The sequence below is a fragment of the Vicia villosa genome, linkage group LG3 (genome assembly GCF_029867415.1).
Source record: "Vicia villosa cultivar HV-30 ecotype Madison, WI linkage group LG3, Vvil1.0, whole genome shotgun sequence".
Taxonomy (NCBI): Eukaryota; Viridiplantae; Streptophyta; class Magnoliopsida; order Fabales; family Fabaceae; genus Vicia; species Vicia villosa.
In genome coordinates, this window is record NC_081182.1 from 4,005,782 (window position 1) to 4,025,225 (window position 19,444).

A 19,444-nucleotide genomic window follows, 5' to 3' on the forward strand; every position below is an offset into this window, starting at 1 on the left:
GCTCAAAACAAAATGTGACGATTTCGGTTCGAGATGGAACCTAAGGCAGCGATGAATGGTACTTGGACTCCAGTTGTTCGATGCATATGACAGGGAGAAAAGATTGGTTTGTGCAAATCAATCAAGTGGTGAAAAATAAAGTGAAGTTTGCAGTTGATTCAACTCTTACGGTCGAAGGTGTCAGTGATGTTTTAATCGAGAAGAAGAATGATGGACATTATATGATCAAAGATGTGTTATATATTCCATGTATTAAATGTAATCTTTTGAGTATTAGACAATTGCTTGAGAAAGGTTACAACATACGTTTGAAAAATAAGATCTTACGTGTTGTTGATGCCAGTGGTGTGTTGATCCTTAAAGCTCCTATGGCTTCCAATAGGACATTCAAAGTTGAGTTGAAAGTATTGGAGCATAGGTGCTTAGCTAAAGCTGCAAGTAGAGAGGAATGGTTATGGCACTATCGTCTTGGTCACTTGAATTTTTGTGATCTCAAAGCATTGCAACAAAATGGTATGGATACCGGGCTGGCACACATTAACATTCCAGCTGAGTTATGCAAGGAATGTATGAAGTGAAAGCATCACAAAGGGAGTTTTAGCAAGGATGCAGGACATATGACCAAAGCACATCTTGAGGTGGTGTAATCCGACGTTTGTGGGCCTATACAAGTCGACACATTTGGTGACAACAAGTATTTTGTCACCTTTATTGATGATTTTAGTAGAAAGTTGTGGACTTATCTTATCAAAAGAAAGGATGAGGTGTTTGATGTATTCAAGAGGTTTAAGTCCATGACGGGGAGGCAATGTGGTCACAAGTTGAAGATTCTCAAAACGGATGGCGGAGGTGAGTATACCTCGATTGCATTTGGGAAGTATTATGTTGATGAGGGTATAGTGCGTGAGATTGTGCCATCCTATACACCACAGCAAAATGGTATTTCCGAGAGGAAAAATCGTCCGATTATGAATATGGTTCAACGCATGTTAAGCGGTAAAAGCCTACCGAAGGAACTATGGGGAGAAATAGTCTCTACAACCACCTACTTGTTAAATAGATGCCCTACTAAGCAACTTGAGAAGCTTACACCAGAAGAGGTATGGTCCGGATTCAAATCAAATCTAAGCCATTTGAGAGTGTTCGGTTCGATAGCGTATCAACATGTGTCGGGTCAACTTAGAAAGAAGTTAGACGACAAGGGAGAGGAAATGATTTTTGTTGGATGTCACTCAACAGGTGGTTACAAACTGTTTGATGCGAGAAATCAGAAGATTCCGATTAGTCGGGTTGTTATTTTTTATGAAAATGGTAGCAACAGTCCCAGTGTGATCTATTACAGCCAGCCACTGCAAACTAGTGTAATCGGTTACCAACAGAAAAGAAGAGTTACAATGCTGCAGGACAGGTTGTAACCGGTTATAGTAACCGATTACAGTAGAGTAAGTTTCCAGCAGCATTGTTTTTTTATGATCCGGTCACTCCCGAAACTGTTTCGCATCCCCCGAATGAAGTTCAAACTGAGGAAAATCGTAGAAGATCAACAAGGCAAAGAATGTTGCCTTTGAGACTCCAAGAATGTGAGAGATTCTAAGATAATGAAGTCAATAATGAAGGTGATTTTGCGCTTATGGCCGAATCCAAATCGGTGAATACGGAGGAGGCTCTAAACGATCCAAAGTGGATTTGTGCAATGAAAGAGAAGCGGGAATCAATTGAGAAGAATAACACTTAGGAGTTGGTTGATCTACCTTATGGTAAAAAGCTGATTGGTGTGTGTTGGGTCTATAAAGTGAAGGCAAACCCCAAAGGCGAGATAATCAAGTATAAGGTTCGATTGGTAGTGAAAGGGTTTTTGCAACGTGAAGGTATAGACTTTGAGAAAGTTTTTGCACTTGTGGTTAGGCTTGTGACCATCTGTTTGGTTGTTGGTATTGCGAACAACAACAATTGGGGCATTTATCAAATGGACGTCAAATCTGCATTTTTGAACGGTCCACTTGATGAAGAGGTTTATGTTGAGCAACCCCCCAGATTTGTGGTGAAGAATCAAGAGATGAGGTACTACAAGTTGCATAAATCTTTGTATGGTTTGAAAAAAGCTCCAAGAGCTTGGAACAAACGCATAGATGACTTTCTTGTTGATATTGGTTTCAAGCGGTGTGTGTCCGAACATGGTGTTTATGTGAGGTCGGATACGAATGATGGTGTGATCATCCCTTGCATATATGTGGATGATCTTTTGATTACCGACAATTGTGAGAAGAGTATCTCAAGATTCAAGAAGGAACTCATGAATAAGTTTGAGATGACGGACCTTGGGATTATGAGATACTTTCTTGGTATAGAGTTCCAACGGTAAAAGATGGGACTGCTCATGCACCAAAGGAGGTATGCACCTGAGATCTTGAAGAGGTGTGAAATGGAGCATTCCAATGTAGCCATTACACCATGTGAATCAAAGATACAGCTGTCCAAGAGTGAGGATGAGCAAAATGTGGATCCAACTCAATATCGGAGATTGATTGGATCATTGTGTTACTTGTGCAATATGCGACCAGACTTGACATTTAGTGTCGGTATTGCTAGTAGTTTCATGGAGAAACCTAAGGTGTCTCATATGGCAGCGGTTAAGAGGATCCTTAGATATGTTAAAGGAACTCTTGGTTGTGGAATTCTCTTTTCGACATCGGATACGGGCCGAAAATGTGATTTACTTGGTTTCACCGATTCCAATTGGTATGGTGATAAGGATGATAGAAAGTCAACAGATGGATACATCTTTATGTTTGGTAGGACACCAATCTCTTGGTGTTCGAAAAAGGAATTGGTGGTAGCACTCTCGTCTTGTGAGACCGAGTATATTGCGGCGTCATTGTGTGCTTGCCAAGCCATGTGGTTTATGAATCTATTGAAGGAGTTGGGTGGCAATGAGGGGGAGACTACTACACTTATTGTGGATAATGTTTCTGCTATTAACCTTGCGAAGAATCTGATTGTACACGGAAGGAGTAAGCATATAGAGATGCAGTTTCATTATTTGAAGGATCTAGTGAGTGAGGGAAAGTTACGATTGGGATATTGTCGGAGCGAGAACCAAGTGGCTGATTTGCTGACCAAAGGAGTAACAAATGAAGTGTTCAAGAGTCTGAAGATGAGCTTGAGCATGCTGGACTTGGACTAACTGAAGTAAGGTGGGGTGTTGAAACTGCAGTTTTTTAGCACTTCAGTTGGCGTAACTGGTTACGGTAACCGGTTACAGCCCTGATACTCAGAAATAGAAGTGGCGCAGTGGTTGCGTAACCGGTTATGCTATTTGCTGTAACCGATTACACTGAAGCTTAGCTGCTTTATTTTTCTGTTTTGACTGTTATTTTAGTTTCTAATTACTTGTAACTTTGTACTATATAAGGGACTTACTACTCTCATGTGTTGTTAACGCCAATTTTCAGTCATGCCATCAACTTGAAAAACAATTACGATTTTTTGTTTCTTCCACTTGCATATCAATGTTGAATGTAAGAGAATATTCAACGATAATTTCAAATACATATATGATTGAGGATAACTGCAAAGAAATTTCAACCATATAATAACTAAATAAATGTAACATAAATAACTTTAAGAGTCGGTTTGGTAAATTTATTAATATTAAGTTGATTCAATTTTATCACTTTTCACACCTATAATCTATTATTATTATTATTATTATTATTATTATTATTATTATTATTATTATTATTATTATTATTATTATTTTTCATAACGGTAATTTATTATTATTATTATTATTATTATTATTATTATTATTATTATTATTATTATTATTATTGGATATAAAAGAGGGTTTAAAGATTCAGAGGATAAAAACTAAGAAAATTTAATAAGTTTAGAGAATAGATTTTAGGATTAGTATTAATTAAAATGATCTTTAAATCATCTTTTAAAATAGTTGAAAAAGTTGAAAAAGTGAGTTCGTTGTTATTCAAAGTAAGAGTATAATTTGCTAGTTGATTGTACTTGACTGGATTGTCGATGGTCTTCAACAACTGGTTTTCGAGTGAATGAGAGAGTGTACCTGCAAGATACTCCGATGCCAAAGTGAGAAGAGAGCAATCAGAGTGCAAGTACAAGGTAAGAGTGAGAATATATGAAGTTACATGACCCTCTAGTGAAAGAGGGTATTTATATCTCCCGTCACTGGGTCAAGATCTCCACTTTAGATTGGATGCCCAAGCCCAAAGTGGAGACTGTCAGGATTTATGTGAGTAATTGAGACCAGCACGTGGCCTCAGTCCTGGATCAACTACTCCGAAGTATCAGGAGGGACGCAATCTTTACGAAAGTGCGAAGCTCCATGTTATTAGGAGTGTTAGGAGGTGAAGAACCCTACGAGAAGGAGGGTCCTCGTTTATGGCGGACAGATGGGGTAGCTTCCCTTTTGCATTTGCCAGACATATTGCTCGGCGCGTGAGTGTGCTCGCGACAGTCACGACCTCATCGTTCCGAGTCAGAAATGACCCTGCCCTTTGTCGGGCAGGTGGGTATACGCTCAACAGGTTCTAAACGCGTCTTTCCTTTGTCTTTTACTGGATTGGGCCTTGTAATGTATTTGGGCTGAATGTCGGCCCAGTCTAAAACACTAGTCAATTTGGACACTGGTTTTCTTTATGTCAAATATGAATGAATTTAATGTGTCAATTCTTTTGAATTATTCTTTTAATTCTAGGAACTAAGGTAGAAAAATTATTAGCATCCATACTTTTTTAGTTGATCGTGTCTATTGAGGCTATAGAGTCACTCTCGACTTCTAAGATTATAATTCCCTCTTATCAATCTACCTCCATCACATGCAACATAGTCAACATTTTAACGGTGAGAGCATGACACGAACCAATTTTTTTTTACATATCCCTTCATCCAATTTCATGAAAGTCTTTGAATAAGCCTCTACATTCAACCATGCACGTAGAACTATTGTATGTATCATCACAATTGAGAGTAATCTAATTGTCATATGAATGACACCAACAAACATTTTTCATTTCTGGTTTCAACAACTCAATGGTTTTTTGTATATCATTTCTATTATCTATCTCTTGCACCATTTGTATGATCGATTATGTTGAATTGTTCAAATGTTGAAATCTCTCTTCAAAAATATTTTTGTTTCTCCATGTCCACAAATACCAACAAGAGATCATAAAAATGAACCTCTAGTTTATTTTGTGAAAATTTCTGAAAGGTCCAAACTTAACTGGGCAAAATCTTGTTTTTAACTGTCCTCGAACTGGTTGAAAATGCATGGCTTATATACTTCATTTCAAACTTTGTTTCTTCAATTCCTAGATTTTTCAAAATTAATTAATGCTATCATCCAAAGTTTTATACTGGCATGAGTGAATAAAGTCAATAATAAACAATTTGAATAAAATGGGTTGGAAAATTTGATATGGTTAAAAATAAACGATCTTCCCTTTTTTAAAAAGCTTAATTATGATTTTACTGAAACTTATTAACACATAATAAATTGATTTGAAAATAAATAATGCATATATTAAAATCTATTTAATTAATACATAAAAAATAATATATTTAAAATTTAATCATTTAAACTCATTTATGTAGACATCGACTAAAGTTTTTGTTAATAATTATAGTAATTTGATCGAATTCTAGTCTCAACAAAGACTGTTCCGACAAAAGTTAAAGTCTTACATACTTTAGTTGAAGTCCGTTTTAGTATATAATTATCGAAATATATTTTGTTGTTAGCATGTTAAATTGAATCAGTCTGTTAACTCAATTGTTTAAATTAATTTGTTGTTTAAATTAACTATAAATAATCTATAAATATTTTAAATCATAGACACTAATTCATTTCTCACTCTTTAGTAATAATTCATTTCTCACTCTTTAATAATCAGTAGTGTGACTAAGATTATAAGAGAAGTCACACACAAAATTCCTAATTCAACCGTTTATTGTTGCATTGATTTTGATATTATTAGAATAAGATAGAAATAGTAAAATTGATGGATGGAATGAATTTATATTTAAAAATATTTAATAGATTAAAAGTATTCATTAATTTTGTAAAAATCATGTAAAAAAGTTTAAAGTTGTTTTATTCATTAGAACATAACTAGTAACAAACTCGTGCCTGGTATGATACGCACATTTGTTTACATAATATATTTATTTTAAATAGAAAATTAAAAAACAAAAAAAATTAAAATCAATAATAAATTTTTTTCGTATATAAAAATATTTATATCAATAATAGTTTTTTTTCGTGTATGCCATTTTTGGATCATAAATATCATTTTGGTATATAAAAATATTTAGATCAATAATAAATTCTTTTCCGCATACAAATATTATTTATGTTTAGATATTATTTACAAAAATATCTGAATCTATGATAAATTTTCATATGTAAAAATATTTAGATCAATAATAGATTTTTTTTCCCGCATACTATTTTTGAATCAAAATTTAGTGGATCGTAAATATCATTTTTTGTATATAAAAATATTTAGATAAATAATATATTTTTTTCCCGTATACAAATATTATTTATATTTAGGTATATTTGCAAAAATAACTGAATCAACAGTAAATTTTCATATATAAAAATATTTAAATTAATAATAATTTTTTTCCGTATACCATTTTTGGATCATAAATACCATCTTTCGTGAATAAAAATATTTAGATCAATAATAGATTTTTTCCCGTATACAAATATTATTTATGTTTAGGTATCATTTACAAAAATAATAGACTCGTCTAAATGTCAAAGATTCACCCAAATAAATAAGAGAGACACCACACATTCACCCAAAATTTTAAAGTATTTAGTATATGAGTCATTTCACTTATAAAGTGTCCAACCCTCGTTTTTTCAAACAATATGAGACATCATGACATCTAAATGAAATGAGTCAAATTTAACTTCATTTTCAAACTTGGAAAAATAAAAATGTTTATATTTTGTTCTATGCGGATGCCACTAGAGTTAGGTTCATGTTACTTTCTTTTTTTTTCTTTTGATAAAAAGCCAATATATTCCAAAAAAAAAAAAAGATTGATACACAAAAAGGTGGAGGATTAGACCAAAACCCACTCAAAAGTATCTAAACTTGTAAAAAGGCAAACTAAGCCTATTTTTTACAGTCATTCCTAATATCAACGGGTAAAGAGTCAAAAAGAGTGAAGGAATTAGATGTGCAGCCTAAATTAGCAAAAAAATCCGCACAGCTATTACCTTCCCTACATATGTGAGAAATAATGAAGTTAGAATCTAAAACGAACTTAATGCAGTTGAGCCATCTATTTCTGAGCTGCCAAGGAACGTGATCGAAGTTCTCTAGAGAGAGGGTCTTTACCACCACAGAAGAATCGAACTCCATCCAAAGATTAGTCCAACCTCTATCTTTTGCCAATTCAATACCATGCAAAGCTCCACAAAATTCCGCAAAGAGGGAGGAATTCCAACTAAGAGGCTCAGCAAAAGCCAAATAAAAATCTCCCAAGCAATTTTGGAAAATGCCACCACAACCCAAAGACTGAGTATTATGAACAAAAGAATCATCCACATTGCATTTCATCCAATAAAAAGGAGGAGGATTAAAAAAAAATTCTCTGATTAAAGGAGCTTTAGGAGGATTAATCCTTATTTGAAAAGCTTTAAGGATATCAAAGTCAGACAAATTATGCCTAAAGCAATAACCTGACTTCTCACAACAAAATTTAACCTGAGCAACAATCGAGGCTTTAATGTTACTCATGCAAGGAGAAATGTTAGAAAACCGAGTAGCATTATGGGCGCTCCAAATGGCGTTAAAGACCATGATACCGGCGAATTTTACCGCGAACGCTCCTCGAGGAGAATTCACCTTGAGGAAAATGTTCCAAAAAATGGAATAAGAAAAGCGCACCTGCATATTTAAACAATTGACCAGCCAATCCCAAAGACCAGAAGCCCAAGCACAAGAGAAGAAAAGATTGGTATTCTCCGCATGAACCATACATAACAAACACATAGAAATAGTGAAGAAACCTCGCCGACATAGCTGATCATCTGTGGGAATTTTATCATGAAGCACACGCCAAAGAAGAAGAGATTTCGACGGAGGGATGTGAGAATTCCAAATGGCCGCCGCCCACGGAGGAGGAGGAAGAGCTTTCAATTTGTAGTTGTGGGCTTCCTTAAGAGTCAAAGAACCATTAATAGAATGTTTCCAACATAAATCATCATCAAACTGCTCATCCGAAATAACCGCGCCTGAAATTCGCGCTTCTAAGAAGGGGAAATGGTCCAACCAAGCCGCAGGAACAGTGCTGCCAGAATTAGAAAACATTTCTGCCACAGTAGCTTCTGTATTAATGCCCAAAACAGAAAGAGAGGCCGCATCGCAATCGTTAATAAAAGGAGCACCCGACCACGAATCTAACCAAAACTTAATCTTTCTACCATTACCCAACGACCAAGAAGCATTTTCCAACACAGTAGGGTATTCCTCCTTAATCCCTTTCCATATAGAAGATTGAATGTGATGCCTCACAATACCATAAGCTCTACTAACCTGATTTCGGAGAATGCGAGCCCACGCTTCTGTGGAGGACATAAAATCTCAGTAGGATTTCAAATTATAGGCTTGATTGAGACAGACAAGCGGTCTAAGATTTAATCCGCCATTGGTTTTGGACTGACAAACAAATTTTCACGCCATTTTTATTATTTTTTTCTTCGAAATGTTGTCACTCCAAATAAAATTACGAGACACATTTTCAATGTTACTTTAAATTATGTTTGTTATTGATTTATGAATTAACCGCATTGATTTATATTAGTGATTTAGTTAAGTTTTTAAAAATTATTTCGACAAAAAATCAATTACTTGTTAAACTAGTTTTAATTTAATTAAAATTGATTAAATTTTTTATAAATCAGTTTTATTATATCAACTGATTTATAAATTGGTTTAATATTAGGAACTAGTTTTAGAATCTGTTTTTTATGATTATATTAAAAAATAGTTTTAAAAATAAATATCTCTCTTATTTAAAATAATTTTAATTACAATTTTATTGAGTTATTATTTGCAAAAATCATAAAATAATTAATGATTACTTATATACAGTGGTTTTTTTAAATAACTTATTTATAATGGTTACAGATGTGATTTATTAAAAATACAATACTGAAGACGAAATTCAAAACACACGTTTAGAATAATTGTAGATACTTTCCAAATTGAATTTTGGTGACTCGCTGTATTTTCACTCATGTCATCATCAACTTGAAAAACAATTAAGAATTTTTGTTTCTTCCACTTGCCTATCAATATTGAATATAAGAGAAATATTCAACGATAATTTCAAAAACATATATGATTGAGGATAACTGCAAAGAAAGTTCAACAATATAATAACTAAATGTAACATAAATAATAACTTTAAGAGTCGGTTTGATAAATTTATTAATATTGAGCTGATTCAATTTTATCACTTTTCACACCGACAATCTATTATTATTATTATTATTATTATTATTATTATTATTATTATTATTATTATTATTATTATTATTTATTAATTTTCACACCGACAATTTGTTATTATAATTATTATTATTATTATTATTATTATTATTATTATTATTAATATCAATTTCACAATTTATTGTTATTATTTTTATTATTATTATTATTATTATTATTATTTATTAATTTTCACACCGGCAATTTGTTATTATAATAATAATAATAATAATAATAATAATAATAATAATCATAATAATTATTATTAATATCAATTTTCACAATTTATTGTTATTATTTTTATTATTATTTTTATTATTATTATTATTATTATTATTATTATTATTATTATTATTATTATTATTTTGAGTATAAAAAATGGTTTAAAGGCTCAGAAAATAAAAATTAAACTTTAATAAGTTTAGGAACAGATCTCAGTATTATTATCAATTAAAATGATTTTTAAATCATCTTTTAAAATAGTTGAAAAAGTGAAGTGTCGTTCTTATTCAAAATAAAAGTTTAATTTGCTAAATCAATTTGGATAGTGGTTTTTTTTCCGTCAAATATGAATGAATTTTATGTGTCAATTCTTTTTTAATCATTTTTTTTTAATTCTACAAACGAAGGTAGAGAAATTATTATCATCCATATTTTTTTAGTTGACCATGTCTATTGAGGCTTTAGAGTCACTCTCGATCTCTAAGGTTGTAATTCTCTCTTGTCAATCTACTTCCATCATTTGCAACATAGTCAACATTTCAATAGTGAGAGTAGACTAACTATTTTTTTACATATCCGTTCATCCAGTTTCATGAAAAATCTCTGAATAAGCCTCTACATCTAACCATGCACGTAGAACTATTCTATGTAGTATGTACCATCACCATAGGTGGAGCCAGCACCCGACTAAATATGTAGTTCTTTAAATTTTAAATTGAATTGATTTTTTTAATAATGTATTGATAATTATATGGTGAGCAATATCGTGCATTGGAGTTATCTAATTACGTAATATTATGTCATTTTTAATATCAATTTATTTTAAAACAATAATAAAATTTGTCTAAGAGATGGATACCCAGCCAAAATTTAAGATACATGAGAATTATCTAATTATTTTCTAACAACATTAAATAGTTTTTTCTCTTAATTACCCCGATAAGTTATAGGTAATTTATTCAAGATGATAAAATGCAAATAAGAGAAAAACCCAGCAAAAATAGTGTGCTAAAGATACAATCTGAAAACAAAAAATAAATAAATCTGACCACTACTGGGTGTGCCTAACCCTCTCTCCCAGGGACCTCCTCTGCCGCCTGTATGTCGCCGCACGACCCGCATCAGTGACGATCATCTCCATCACGGCAACTGCCTCTGGACCACCCTGATGAACGACACCTCGATCCAACGCGTCCCGCCCAAGCATCTCTATCCGCTGGCAGATCGGCATGAGATCAATAGCGTGGTCATCCTCGGCCTGCTGGTTCTCCAGGATCTCCTCGTGTGCTGGCCTAGGAGCGCCGGGAACGTCGGGTCTCAACAGAGGATGTGACACCCGATAGAACCATGTGACGTATCCCTCCTCACTGTGTCAGTCCTGTGTGACCCGAGTGAGACGGTACTCCTGCGGTACCACATGATGCTACCAGTCCTCCCTAATCGGCAGGTGGAGAAGACACTGCACGTCATGCAAGGTGATCGTCATCTCCCCAACCGGCAAGTGGAAAGAGGACGTCTCCTTGTGCCAGCGCTCCACAAATGCCCCCTGCATGCCGGTGCTGATGGTGGTGTACCCCGTCATGCAGAGCCCGCTAAGCCCTGAACCTCGCACATGGTCGTTAAACCACTCAGCTGCTGGTTTAAACAGACTGAAAATCTTCCGGGCGTGGTTCACCATTTTCAACGGCTCTCTCTCCTGTTACAAAAAAAACAAATAAGCGACATATATTAAATAAGCGACAAATAAATGGTTAAATTATAAAAAATGGTGACAAATAAACGGTTAAATTATAAAAAATACCTCTCTCTCCCAGATACGCCGAGCGACGTGATCGTGGTAGTTAATCAGCACGGAAGTGTCAAAGGACCCTCCCGGATAGCTGTCCTCCTGCTCATCCTCCTCCCCGGCTGGAGGGTCAACATCCGGTACCCCCTCCGGCTCGTGGTAGGGCACTGCCGCCACCTCCTCCTCATCCTCCTCCTCCTCCTCCTCCTCTCGCTGGAGGGAAGAAGATACCTAAGCCAGCCGACTCCTAGATCCTGAAGCAGATGTACCCTCTCCCTCGCCCACGGGAACTCGCACACGTCGTCCCCGGCCCTGCCCCCGTCCCTGTGTCGACGCCAGCTGCGCCGCCGCCCGCTCGCGTCTAACCGACGCAGTCTGGGTCTCCCTACCCTGTCTGATGCGTGATGGTTGGTTGCCTGACATGTTCCTGTAAACAATTGAAATCAATTAATATGCCACACAAAAGAAAAAACTAAAAAAATTGAACTTCTGATACAATTCGGAAGTTCATTTCCGAAACTGGGATGGAGGTGTTTTCGGAAATGAACTTCCGAAACACCCCTGCGATGAAGTTTTCTGCAACTTCCATGGCAGACCCCAAAACCAGACTTAAAAACAACTCAAAATGCTTCTAAACAACCTAAATACTACTAACAACCTACCCATATATCATTTATGCAATTGAAAACCTAAATAACATGAATTTGAATAATGGATCTAACAAATTCAAAACTTACAAATTGAGTGATTTGAGGGCTTTTGAATGTAGTATAGCAATGTGATTGGAGCTTTGATGCAACCTTCGAAGTGTGTTTGCACAAAATTTCTCCTTTGGTTGTGTTTGATGTTGAATTAGGGTAAATGAATGGGGGAGGGGGAGTGTTTTGCTTAATCTGCAAAACGCGCATTATTTCGGAAGTTCATTTCCGAAATGCTGTTTTCGGAAATGAACTTCCGAAATAAGACAATTATTTCAAAAAAAAAAGGCGCTTTCGAAGATGCATCTCCGAAAACACCTTTTTCTTGCATTTCGGAAATGCATTTCCGAAGTCAGGGATAGTTTGGGTTTTTCACCAGAGGTGGACTAGAAGGTTGGGAGGTGGCCAAAGAAATTTTCAACTATTATTTGCTTCTTCTTTTTTTTGGTGTTAACCGACCGGTATCCGCGGGGAAAGGGCCCCACGTGACTAATCCGGACCTGGGCTCAGAGGTGACGGCACCGTGGCCCCAGGGCGTTTTTTACTCAAACAAATTTTACGGTTTTTAATTTTGATTAGTTATATCAAACTTAATACACTCATACCTCCAGTTAACCACAATGCTAGTTAACTCTTACAGATGAAAATTTACTTATATTATGCTTATAGATCACCAGAGTTCTCCAACTTTTTAACCTTTAACTTTCAATCAGTTAAATACCCCTCACAGTCAAAGCACATTTCACAGCACTTTTTTTTTCTTTCTGTAGTGTCCTTATGGATAAGTTACCGACAATTTTTCAAGAAATAATCTCACTACATTAAATACATCAATCAAGACAACTTATTGAACAAAATGTGCTGTTGTATACTTCCATAGGATATCAACTAAGGTTGTAGGAGAAAACTTATTGAACAAGCAAGAGAGAAGAGTCAACAAAATGTGCTGTTATAGTGCTATAAATATATCACTTATCCTAGACAATTTATATCCACCACAACAACAAAAATGGCTTACTTCAAAATGCATTCATTCCTCCTGATTTCCACTCTCCTCATAATTCTCCAACTACAATTCTCCTCCACAAACGCTGCCGTTAAAGGTGGCTATTGGTATTCTGATAGTGGCCTTGCAGTTTCTGACATTAATCCCTCTTATTTCACTCACCTGTTCTGCGCATTTGCTAACCTTGATTCTAGTACCAACAAAGTCACAATTTCTTCTGCAAACGCAGCTAGATTCTCAACCTTCACTCAAACCGTCCAAGCAAAGAGTAGTTCAGTGAAAACCCTTTTATCAATTGGTGGTGAAGGTCCAACTTTGGCACAAAAATTTGCCAATATGGCTAGCCAAGCTAGTAGCCGAAAATCGTTCATAGACTCTTCAATCCAGCTAGCCAGAAGTAATAACTTCCATGGTCTTGATCTTGACTGGGAATATCCATCCTCAGACACAGCCAAGACCAACTTTGGCTTACTCATCAAGGAGTGGAGAGCTGCGGTGGTGAAAGAGTCTAGCAGTTCCGGGAAGGCGGTACTGCTGTTAACTGCTGCAGTGGGCGGCTCTAATCAGATTACCCCATTGCAGTACTACCCAGGTCCGGATATTGCAAACAACTTGGATTGGATCAATGTAATGACTTATGACCTTTTCATCTCAGATAGTTATCCAACATCGACACAGCCACCAGCTCCTTTGAAAAACCCAACTGGCCAGTTCAGCGTAGATGAAGGTATCAAAAAATGGATTAGTTTAGGCGTGCCGAAAAACAAACTAGCACTGGGTTTACCCGCCTATGGTTACAAGTGGCGTTTGTCAGATCCTAATAAACATGGACTTTTCGATAAAGCTACCCAGGGACTTGGGGCAGTGAAGTACAAGGATATAAAAAATGCTGGGGCACAGGTTGTGTATAATTCCACATATGTTACAAATTACGCCTTCAAAGGGACAGATTGGTATGGATACGATGATACTCAGAGTATATCTGCCAAGGTTTCTTATGCCAAACAAAATGCATTGTTGGGATATTTTTTTTGGCATATTGAACAAGACAGCAACTGGGCTCTTTCTTCAACAGGTGAGTAGATTGGTTCTTCTAATTGAGCACTATTTATCTTTTAGTATACTCTGTGTATATATAACTATAACTGTTAATTAACTATATAAAAAACACCAAGCTGTTTAATAGCGAGTCAATCTAATGGAAAACATTTACTGTATTTTTTTGCAGCTTCTCAAACATTGGGGGCCTAGTAAAGGATTGTACACAGAGTATGCTGCAAAGAGAATAAAGATGGAGGGTTATCTATATTATAGTAAAGTTATGGCCTTTCTAGTTTCTATCCTCTCATGTAATAATAAAAAATAAGAATGAGATATTAAAGGATCTATCATAGTAATAAAAAATGAACTCTTGCTTAGCTTCTCTCTATCTAATCAATAAAAAATGAACCATATGGGCTAGCCCATTTTGACAGCTCTAGAATCAAGGTTTTAAAAAACAGTTGCGGTCGCATAAAGGCTTTTGCGATTTTGGTCAGCAAATTGTTGCGACACTAATTGCAGTCGTCGTGGTGTGAATTAATCATAATTTGTTCTTTAACATAAAAAAGGTTAATAAAGGTACCGGCACTGCCAATACCGTTATGTCGTCGTTTTCGCACACAGACTTTTTTATAAAACTTGATGACAGTAAAAACAAAATGTAAAAGATAACCAAATCATAATGAAATACTAGTACCAATATAGCAATGCTATTTGACACAACAATATTCAAAAATCAGTTTGAGAATACCGTATCTGTTTCTTTTCTTGATTTCACGAACAATTGCAAAAATGTGAAACAGAAGTTTGAACTAGCCTACTGGCACTCCTAGAATACCTCTCGCGGCTCGTAGGTATTGCATAGAACAGAATTCATCAAATGAAAACAGAGAAAAGGGAGAAAAAAAACTAGAATATTCACAAGAACAATGGAATTTGAGAAATGAAGACGCATTACCGAGCATTGTTGGCGATTCTGTCTATAGCGACTGAAGAGAAGGATCACGATCGGAAGCTCTATAATCTAAAGGACGCAGAGTTAGAAAAATAGTGAAATTAAGAAACCTAAAAGCAGAGAATAGATTGAGAAAAATGCGATAGTACCGAAATGAGGAATAGAGTGAGAGAAGGATCGGCAACGAGGTCAATGGAGTAGAGACAGTTGGATATCCAAAAGGAAAGAGCCAACTTCAGTTAGCTAATCAAGTTTACTGTAAAGGTTTCTGAAGCTGAGATTGGCGGCGGTGCTTCTACCGCCGAGGGTTTGGACGCCAGCGTTACCTCACTGACTTTTTTTTTCCGGATTTGGAACCTCTTCAGCTGTTTTGATTCCTCGCTTTCTTCTTTTTCCAATCCAACTGTTGATTATCAACTAACCAAAAACTAATAGGAGAGAGAATAATAGATACAGTTTGATAATAGAACGTGATGGAAACACAGAAATGGTATGAGAGGATCCAAATCTCTTTTTTCCGGGGATCCTTACATTGTAATTAAATAATGAATCGAGGTGAATTAAGAAAAATAAACCCTAGCTATATTAAAGAATCATTTCAAGATTTATATCGCCAACACTCTTGATCTTTAACGTTATATTTAAGTAACGGGAAGTTCACGTGGTATGTCATGTCACTTTAAATCAATATGTTATTTAATTATAAAAAATGGTTGAGATTGCGGGTTACAAACATTCTTAAATTTAATAATTTTCTTGTTCATTTATTCTTCTTCTTCTCCTTCACCGCGTAAACTCAATGACTTTTAAAGTCTTGTCAATGAGCTTGTCTAATAGAATATATCATAATCTACTATACCAAATGAAATAAAAATAAATAAATTTTATAAACCACATCCATAAATCCACAAAACTCCCTTCAGATCCCTAATTGCAAAACCCAAAAGTTCATTGCTACAAATACAAGTCAGTTCACCCAAATCTCAAAATCCAAATTAAAAAAGAAAAAAAGTGAAATAAAAATGATGAAATTTGTTATGAAATTGACCTGAGTTGTACGCATGGTGGCTTCAAGGGTGGAGAGACGCTGGTCAAATGAACCAAGAATGGTGACAACGTTGTCTATAATGGTTTGGTTCTTTTGAAGAGACTCTCACATAATTGCTTATTTTTCACTCAGAAAATCATTCCAATCATTTATATTCTATCTGGATTTCCTTCCTGGTTTGATAGTCTTCAGAGTAGGTGATGTTGTACCGAACTGAATTAACAATTCTATGTGTTATTTATTATTCTGTAATTTTTAATTCAATATTAATTTCAGTCTAATATGTCTGGTATGTTTCTAGATGTTATAACATCTGTCTTGACATTATGTGTTGTTACGACAGCTGTATTAACATGTTTTGTAAGTGCTAGAATTTCAATATTTGATAAATTCACTAAAAATACCAACAGAATATTTTGTTAGGAAACTAAAGGGTGTCTTACAATAAAGGTGATTTTGACTATGAACCTAAGAACAACATTAAAAGCTTTAGCAATACTTGAAATGCCAAACCAACATCTAAATGCAAAATCCTAAAATGTAATTACTGTAATAAAGATGGATATATTGATATGTTCTATTTATCAAAAATAGTCATGAAAGAAAACAACGATATCCTCCTTCATATTTTTATAAAGAGCATTATAAACGTAAAAAGAGAAAGATGTTTGCTTATAATATGTATTCCACTAACATCAAAGGATCCAAAGCGATTCGGGTACAAAAGATCTAAAAGTCAATTTGTGATGCAAAATTTGTTTTACAAACTGAATTCAAATGGTGATATTGATAGTTGTTATTCAAGGCATACAAATGAATAAATAAATAAGATCTCTTCTTTCACTCCTACAAGAAGATAAATCTCTTCTTATAGCAATAACAAAGTGATATCATTAGATCTGTGACTTTTAGTAAGCGTCCTAATCTTACCTTTAAGTTGTTCTTTTGACTAACATTTTATAGCACACTTTACTTCTATGTAACTTGTGTAAAAGGTAATAATGTATATTTTAAATTCGTCTATATACGTGGTCTTTATAAAACCTTGAAATAATTTTTTAAAAAACTTCTTTTCAAAAAGACCATGACTATATAAGAACTCATACATATTACCTTTGTTGAACTAACTCGGTAGAGGTTGTTGATTGTGTAGAGATTATAGAAAAGACAAACCTAGAGGATAAAGATAAAAATCAAGAAGTAGAACATGGCCAAGATCAAGATAGAGTTCAAGATTAGAATAAAGAAGATCGTGCAAATCATCAAAAGCTTCTGAAGGAATGCACGACGACCGAAGACCATCATATACAAAATACAATTGGAAATATTTCTAAGGGAGTTACTACTTAACACTTTCCTAACAAGGCATGTAACCTCGTGGTTTCTGTTTCGCAAATTGAGTCAAAGGGAATTGACAAAGCTATCATTGTGAATATTGGTCTCTTTCTACGCAAGAAGAGTTAAATCAATTTGAAAAATTAATATTTTGGAGCTTTTCTCCAAAGTTTTAGCTAATCCAGTGATTGAAACTTAAGTGGGTCTTTTGCAACAAGCTTGATGCTTTTGAAAATGTTTTGAGAAATAAAACAAGACTCCTTGCGAAAGGTTACAATTAATAAGAAAGCATAATTTTCAATGAAACTTGTGACCTTGTAGCTAGATTAGAATCCATAAGGATACATCTAGCTATCTCATGCATTATATTTTCTTAAACTCTTTCAAATGTATGTAAAGAGTGTGTTTTTGAATGTTACATTCAGGAGGAAATGAATGCTGGTCATCCTCCCGATTTTATGAAACCTTTCTTATTCATATTTTCAAAAAAAAAAAAAAAAAGGTTCTCTGCAATTTGAAACAAGCTCCGAGAGATTGGTTTGATATTTTGAGAAATTTTATTTTTTAAAACAAGTTTCGAAGAAGGAAGCATGATACAACTCTTTTTCAAACTAAGCATATTTTTCATTGTGCAAGTTTTGTCAACTCGGTGCCACTAACAAATAAATCCTTGTACAATGATAATTATGATACGATGCAGATTAAAATTGAAAGATAGGAAAGCTTTAATACTAAGCATATTTATATCTATATGTATTTAGGATCATTATTGACAATCTTGCATTTTCATCATTATATGCGAATGATTGTTAATGTTTATCTACTTTGCAAACGCCTCTGAATGTCTTTTATGTGTTTGAAATCCATACTTGATACTTCTAACATTTCTTTTGTGCTTGTACTCTTTTTGATGTTGTCAAAGGGGGAGAAATAAGTGCAAAAGAGACGAAGAGCGGGTAACTCGGTAAATTGGTGCACATATTAAGGGGGCTTTCTAAAGACAACAAACAGTTCGACAAGTTTTGACATCATCAAAAAGGGGGATTAGTGTGAGTGCATGCCTCAAGTAGCTTATTTTGAGTGATGTCAAAACTAGGTCTTTAGATGTAGAATGTATTGGACGGTATCCTATTGACCTAAGGTGTGCTCATGCATGAAAACACTTCCATAATCACTCTAAACTTGATCATATGCATATGGATTAGTTTCATAAGTCAAAAATAGTGTTACGAGTGAAAAAGGACCCTAGAGTTTGATGCACAACCTTTATAGGTCGACCTCCACTGAGCATGAAAATGAAAATTTCAAGAAAAACACTTCTGCCAGCTAGAGGTCAATGCACAGAGATCACAGGTCGATGCATAACATAATACAGGTCGACGCGTGGCATACCACAGGTCGACGCATACTGTGCAACCAAACATCCAGACCTCACTTCCTTGTGTAGGTCGACACACATAGTACTGGAGGTCGACGCATACTGTGTTGCTCACCTCTAGAACTCTACTGTCTTGTAGAGGTGGACGCACAGAGTGCAGGAGGTCTACTCATTGCTCAATTTTGGGCATTTTTTGTGCGTGAATTTTCCAGTTTTTGACTCACTTCTCACACACGTATAAATACATTCATGCATCTTTTTCAAAACAACTTTGAAACCTGAAAGAGACAAAATTTCTTCTCATCTTCATTCTTTCTCTTGTTCATTCATCAAATACACATAATCATTTTTGCTTTAGTGACCATTGATTGAGAGTGATAACGTCTAAGGTTAGGAATTTGTAGATTCCGATTGGGTGAAGAATAAA

General features: G+C 34.8%; 2 protein-coding genes and 1 long non-coding RNA gene across 4 annotated transcripts; 1 reads left to right on the top strand and 2 right to left on the bottom strand.

Annotated features, from left to right (window-relative positions):
* Positions 1–7,166: 7,166 nt before the first annotated feature.
* On the bottom strand, positions 7,167–8,633 carry LOC131657436 (uncharacterized). The gene has a single exon (XM_058926834.1). It carries the CDS (start codon positions 8,631–8,633, stop codon positions 7,167–7,169), a length of 1,467 nt encoding a protein of 488 aa, XP_058782817.1.
* A 1,774-nt stretch (positions 8,634–10,407) lies between these two features.
* Positions 10,408–16,183, bottom strand: LOC131660092 (uncharacterized). 2 transcript variants are annotated; one of them, XR_009300695.1, is made up of 4 exons: positions 15,406–16,183; positions 15,053–15,325; positions 11,572–11,983; positions 10,408–11,466 (listed from the first exon to the last, which is right to left on the bottom strand). It is a non-coding gene; the product is annotated as an uncharacterized LOC131660092 (long non-coding RNA). The 2 variants fall into 2 exon arrangements; XR_009300694.1 differs by having other exon boundaries at positions 10,409–11,466; positions 15,260–15,325; positions 15,406–16,174.
* LOC131660090 (class V chitinase-like) lies at positions 13,229–14,678 on the top strand. Its single transcript, XM_058929225.1, has 2 exons — positions 13,229–14,335; positions 14,489–14,678. The coding sequence occupies exons 1-2, from the start codon at positions 13,264–13,266 to the stop codon at positions 14,509–14,511; spliced, it is 1,095 nt and encodes a 364-aa protein (XP_058785208.1). The 5' UTR covers positions 13,229–13,263; the 3' UTR covers positions 14,512–14,678.
* Positions 16,184–19,444: the final 3,261 nt, after the last annotated feature.

Excerpts from the sequence above, each read along its gene's own strand:
- LOC131657436 (XM_058926834.1), bottom strand. The coding sequence starts at position 8,633 with ATGTCCTCCACAGAAGCGTGGGCTCGCATTCTCCGAAATCAGGTTAGT.
- LOC131660090 (XM_058929225.1), top strand. The coding sequence starts at position 13,264 with ATGGCTTACTTCAAAATGCATTCATTCCTCCTGATTTCCACTCTCCTC. Across the intron at positions 14,336-14,488 it reads CTGGGCTCTTTCTTCAACAG|CTTCTCAAACATTGGGGGCC; the intron begins GTGAGTAGATTG and ends ATTTTTTTGCAG.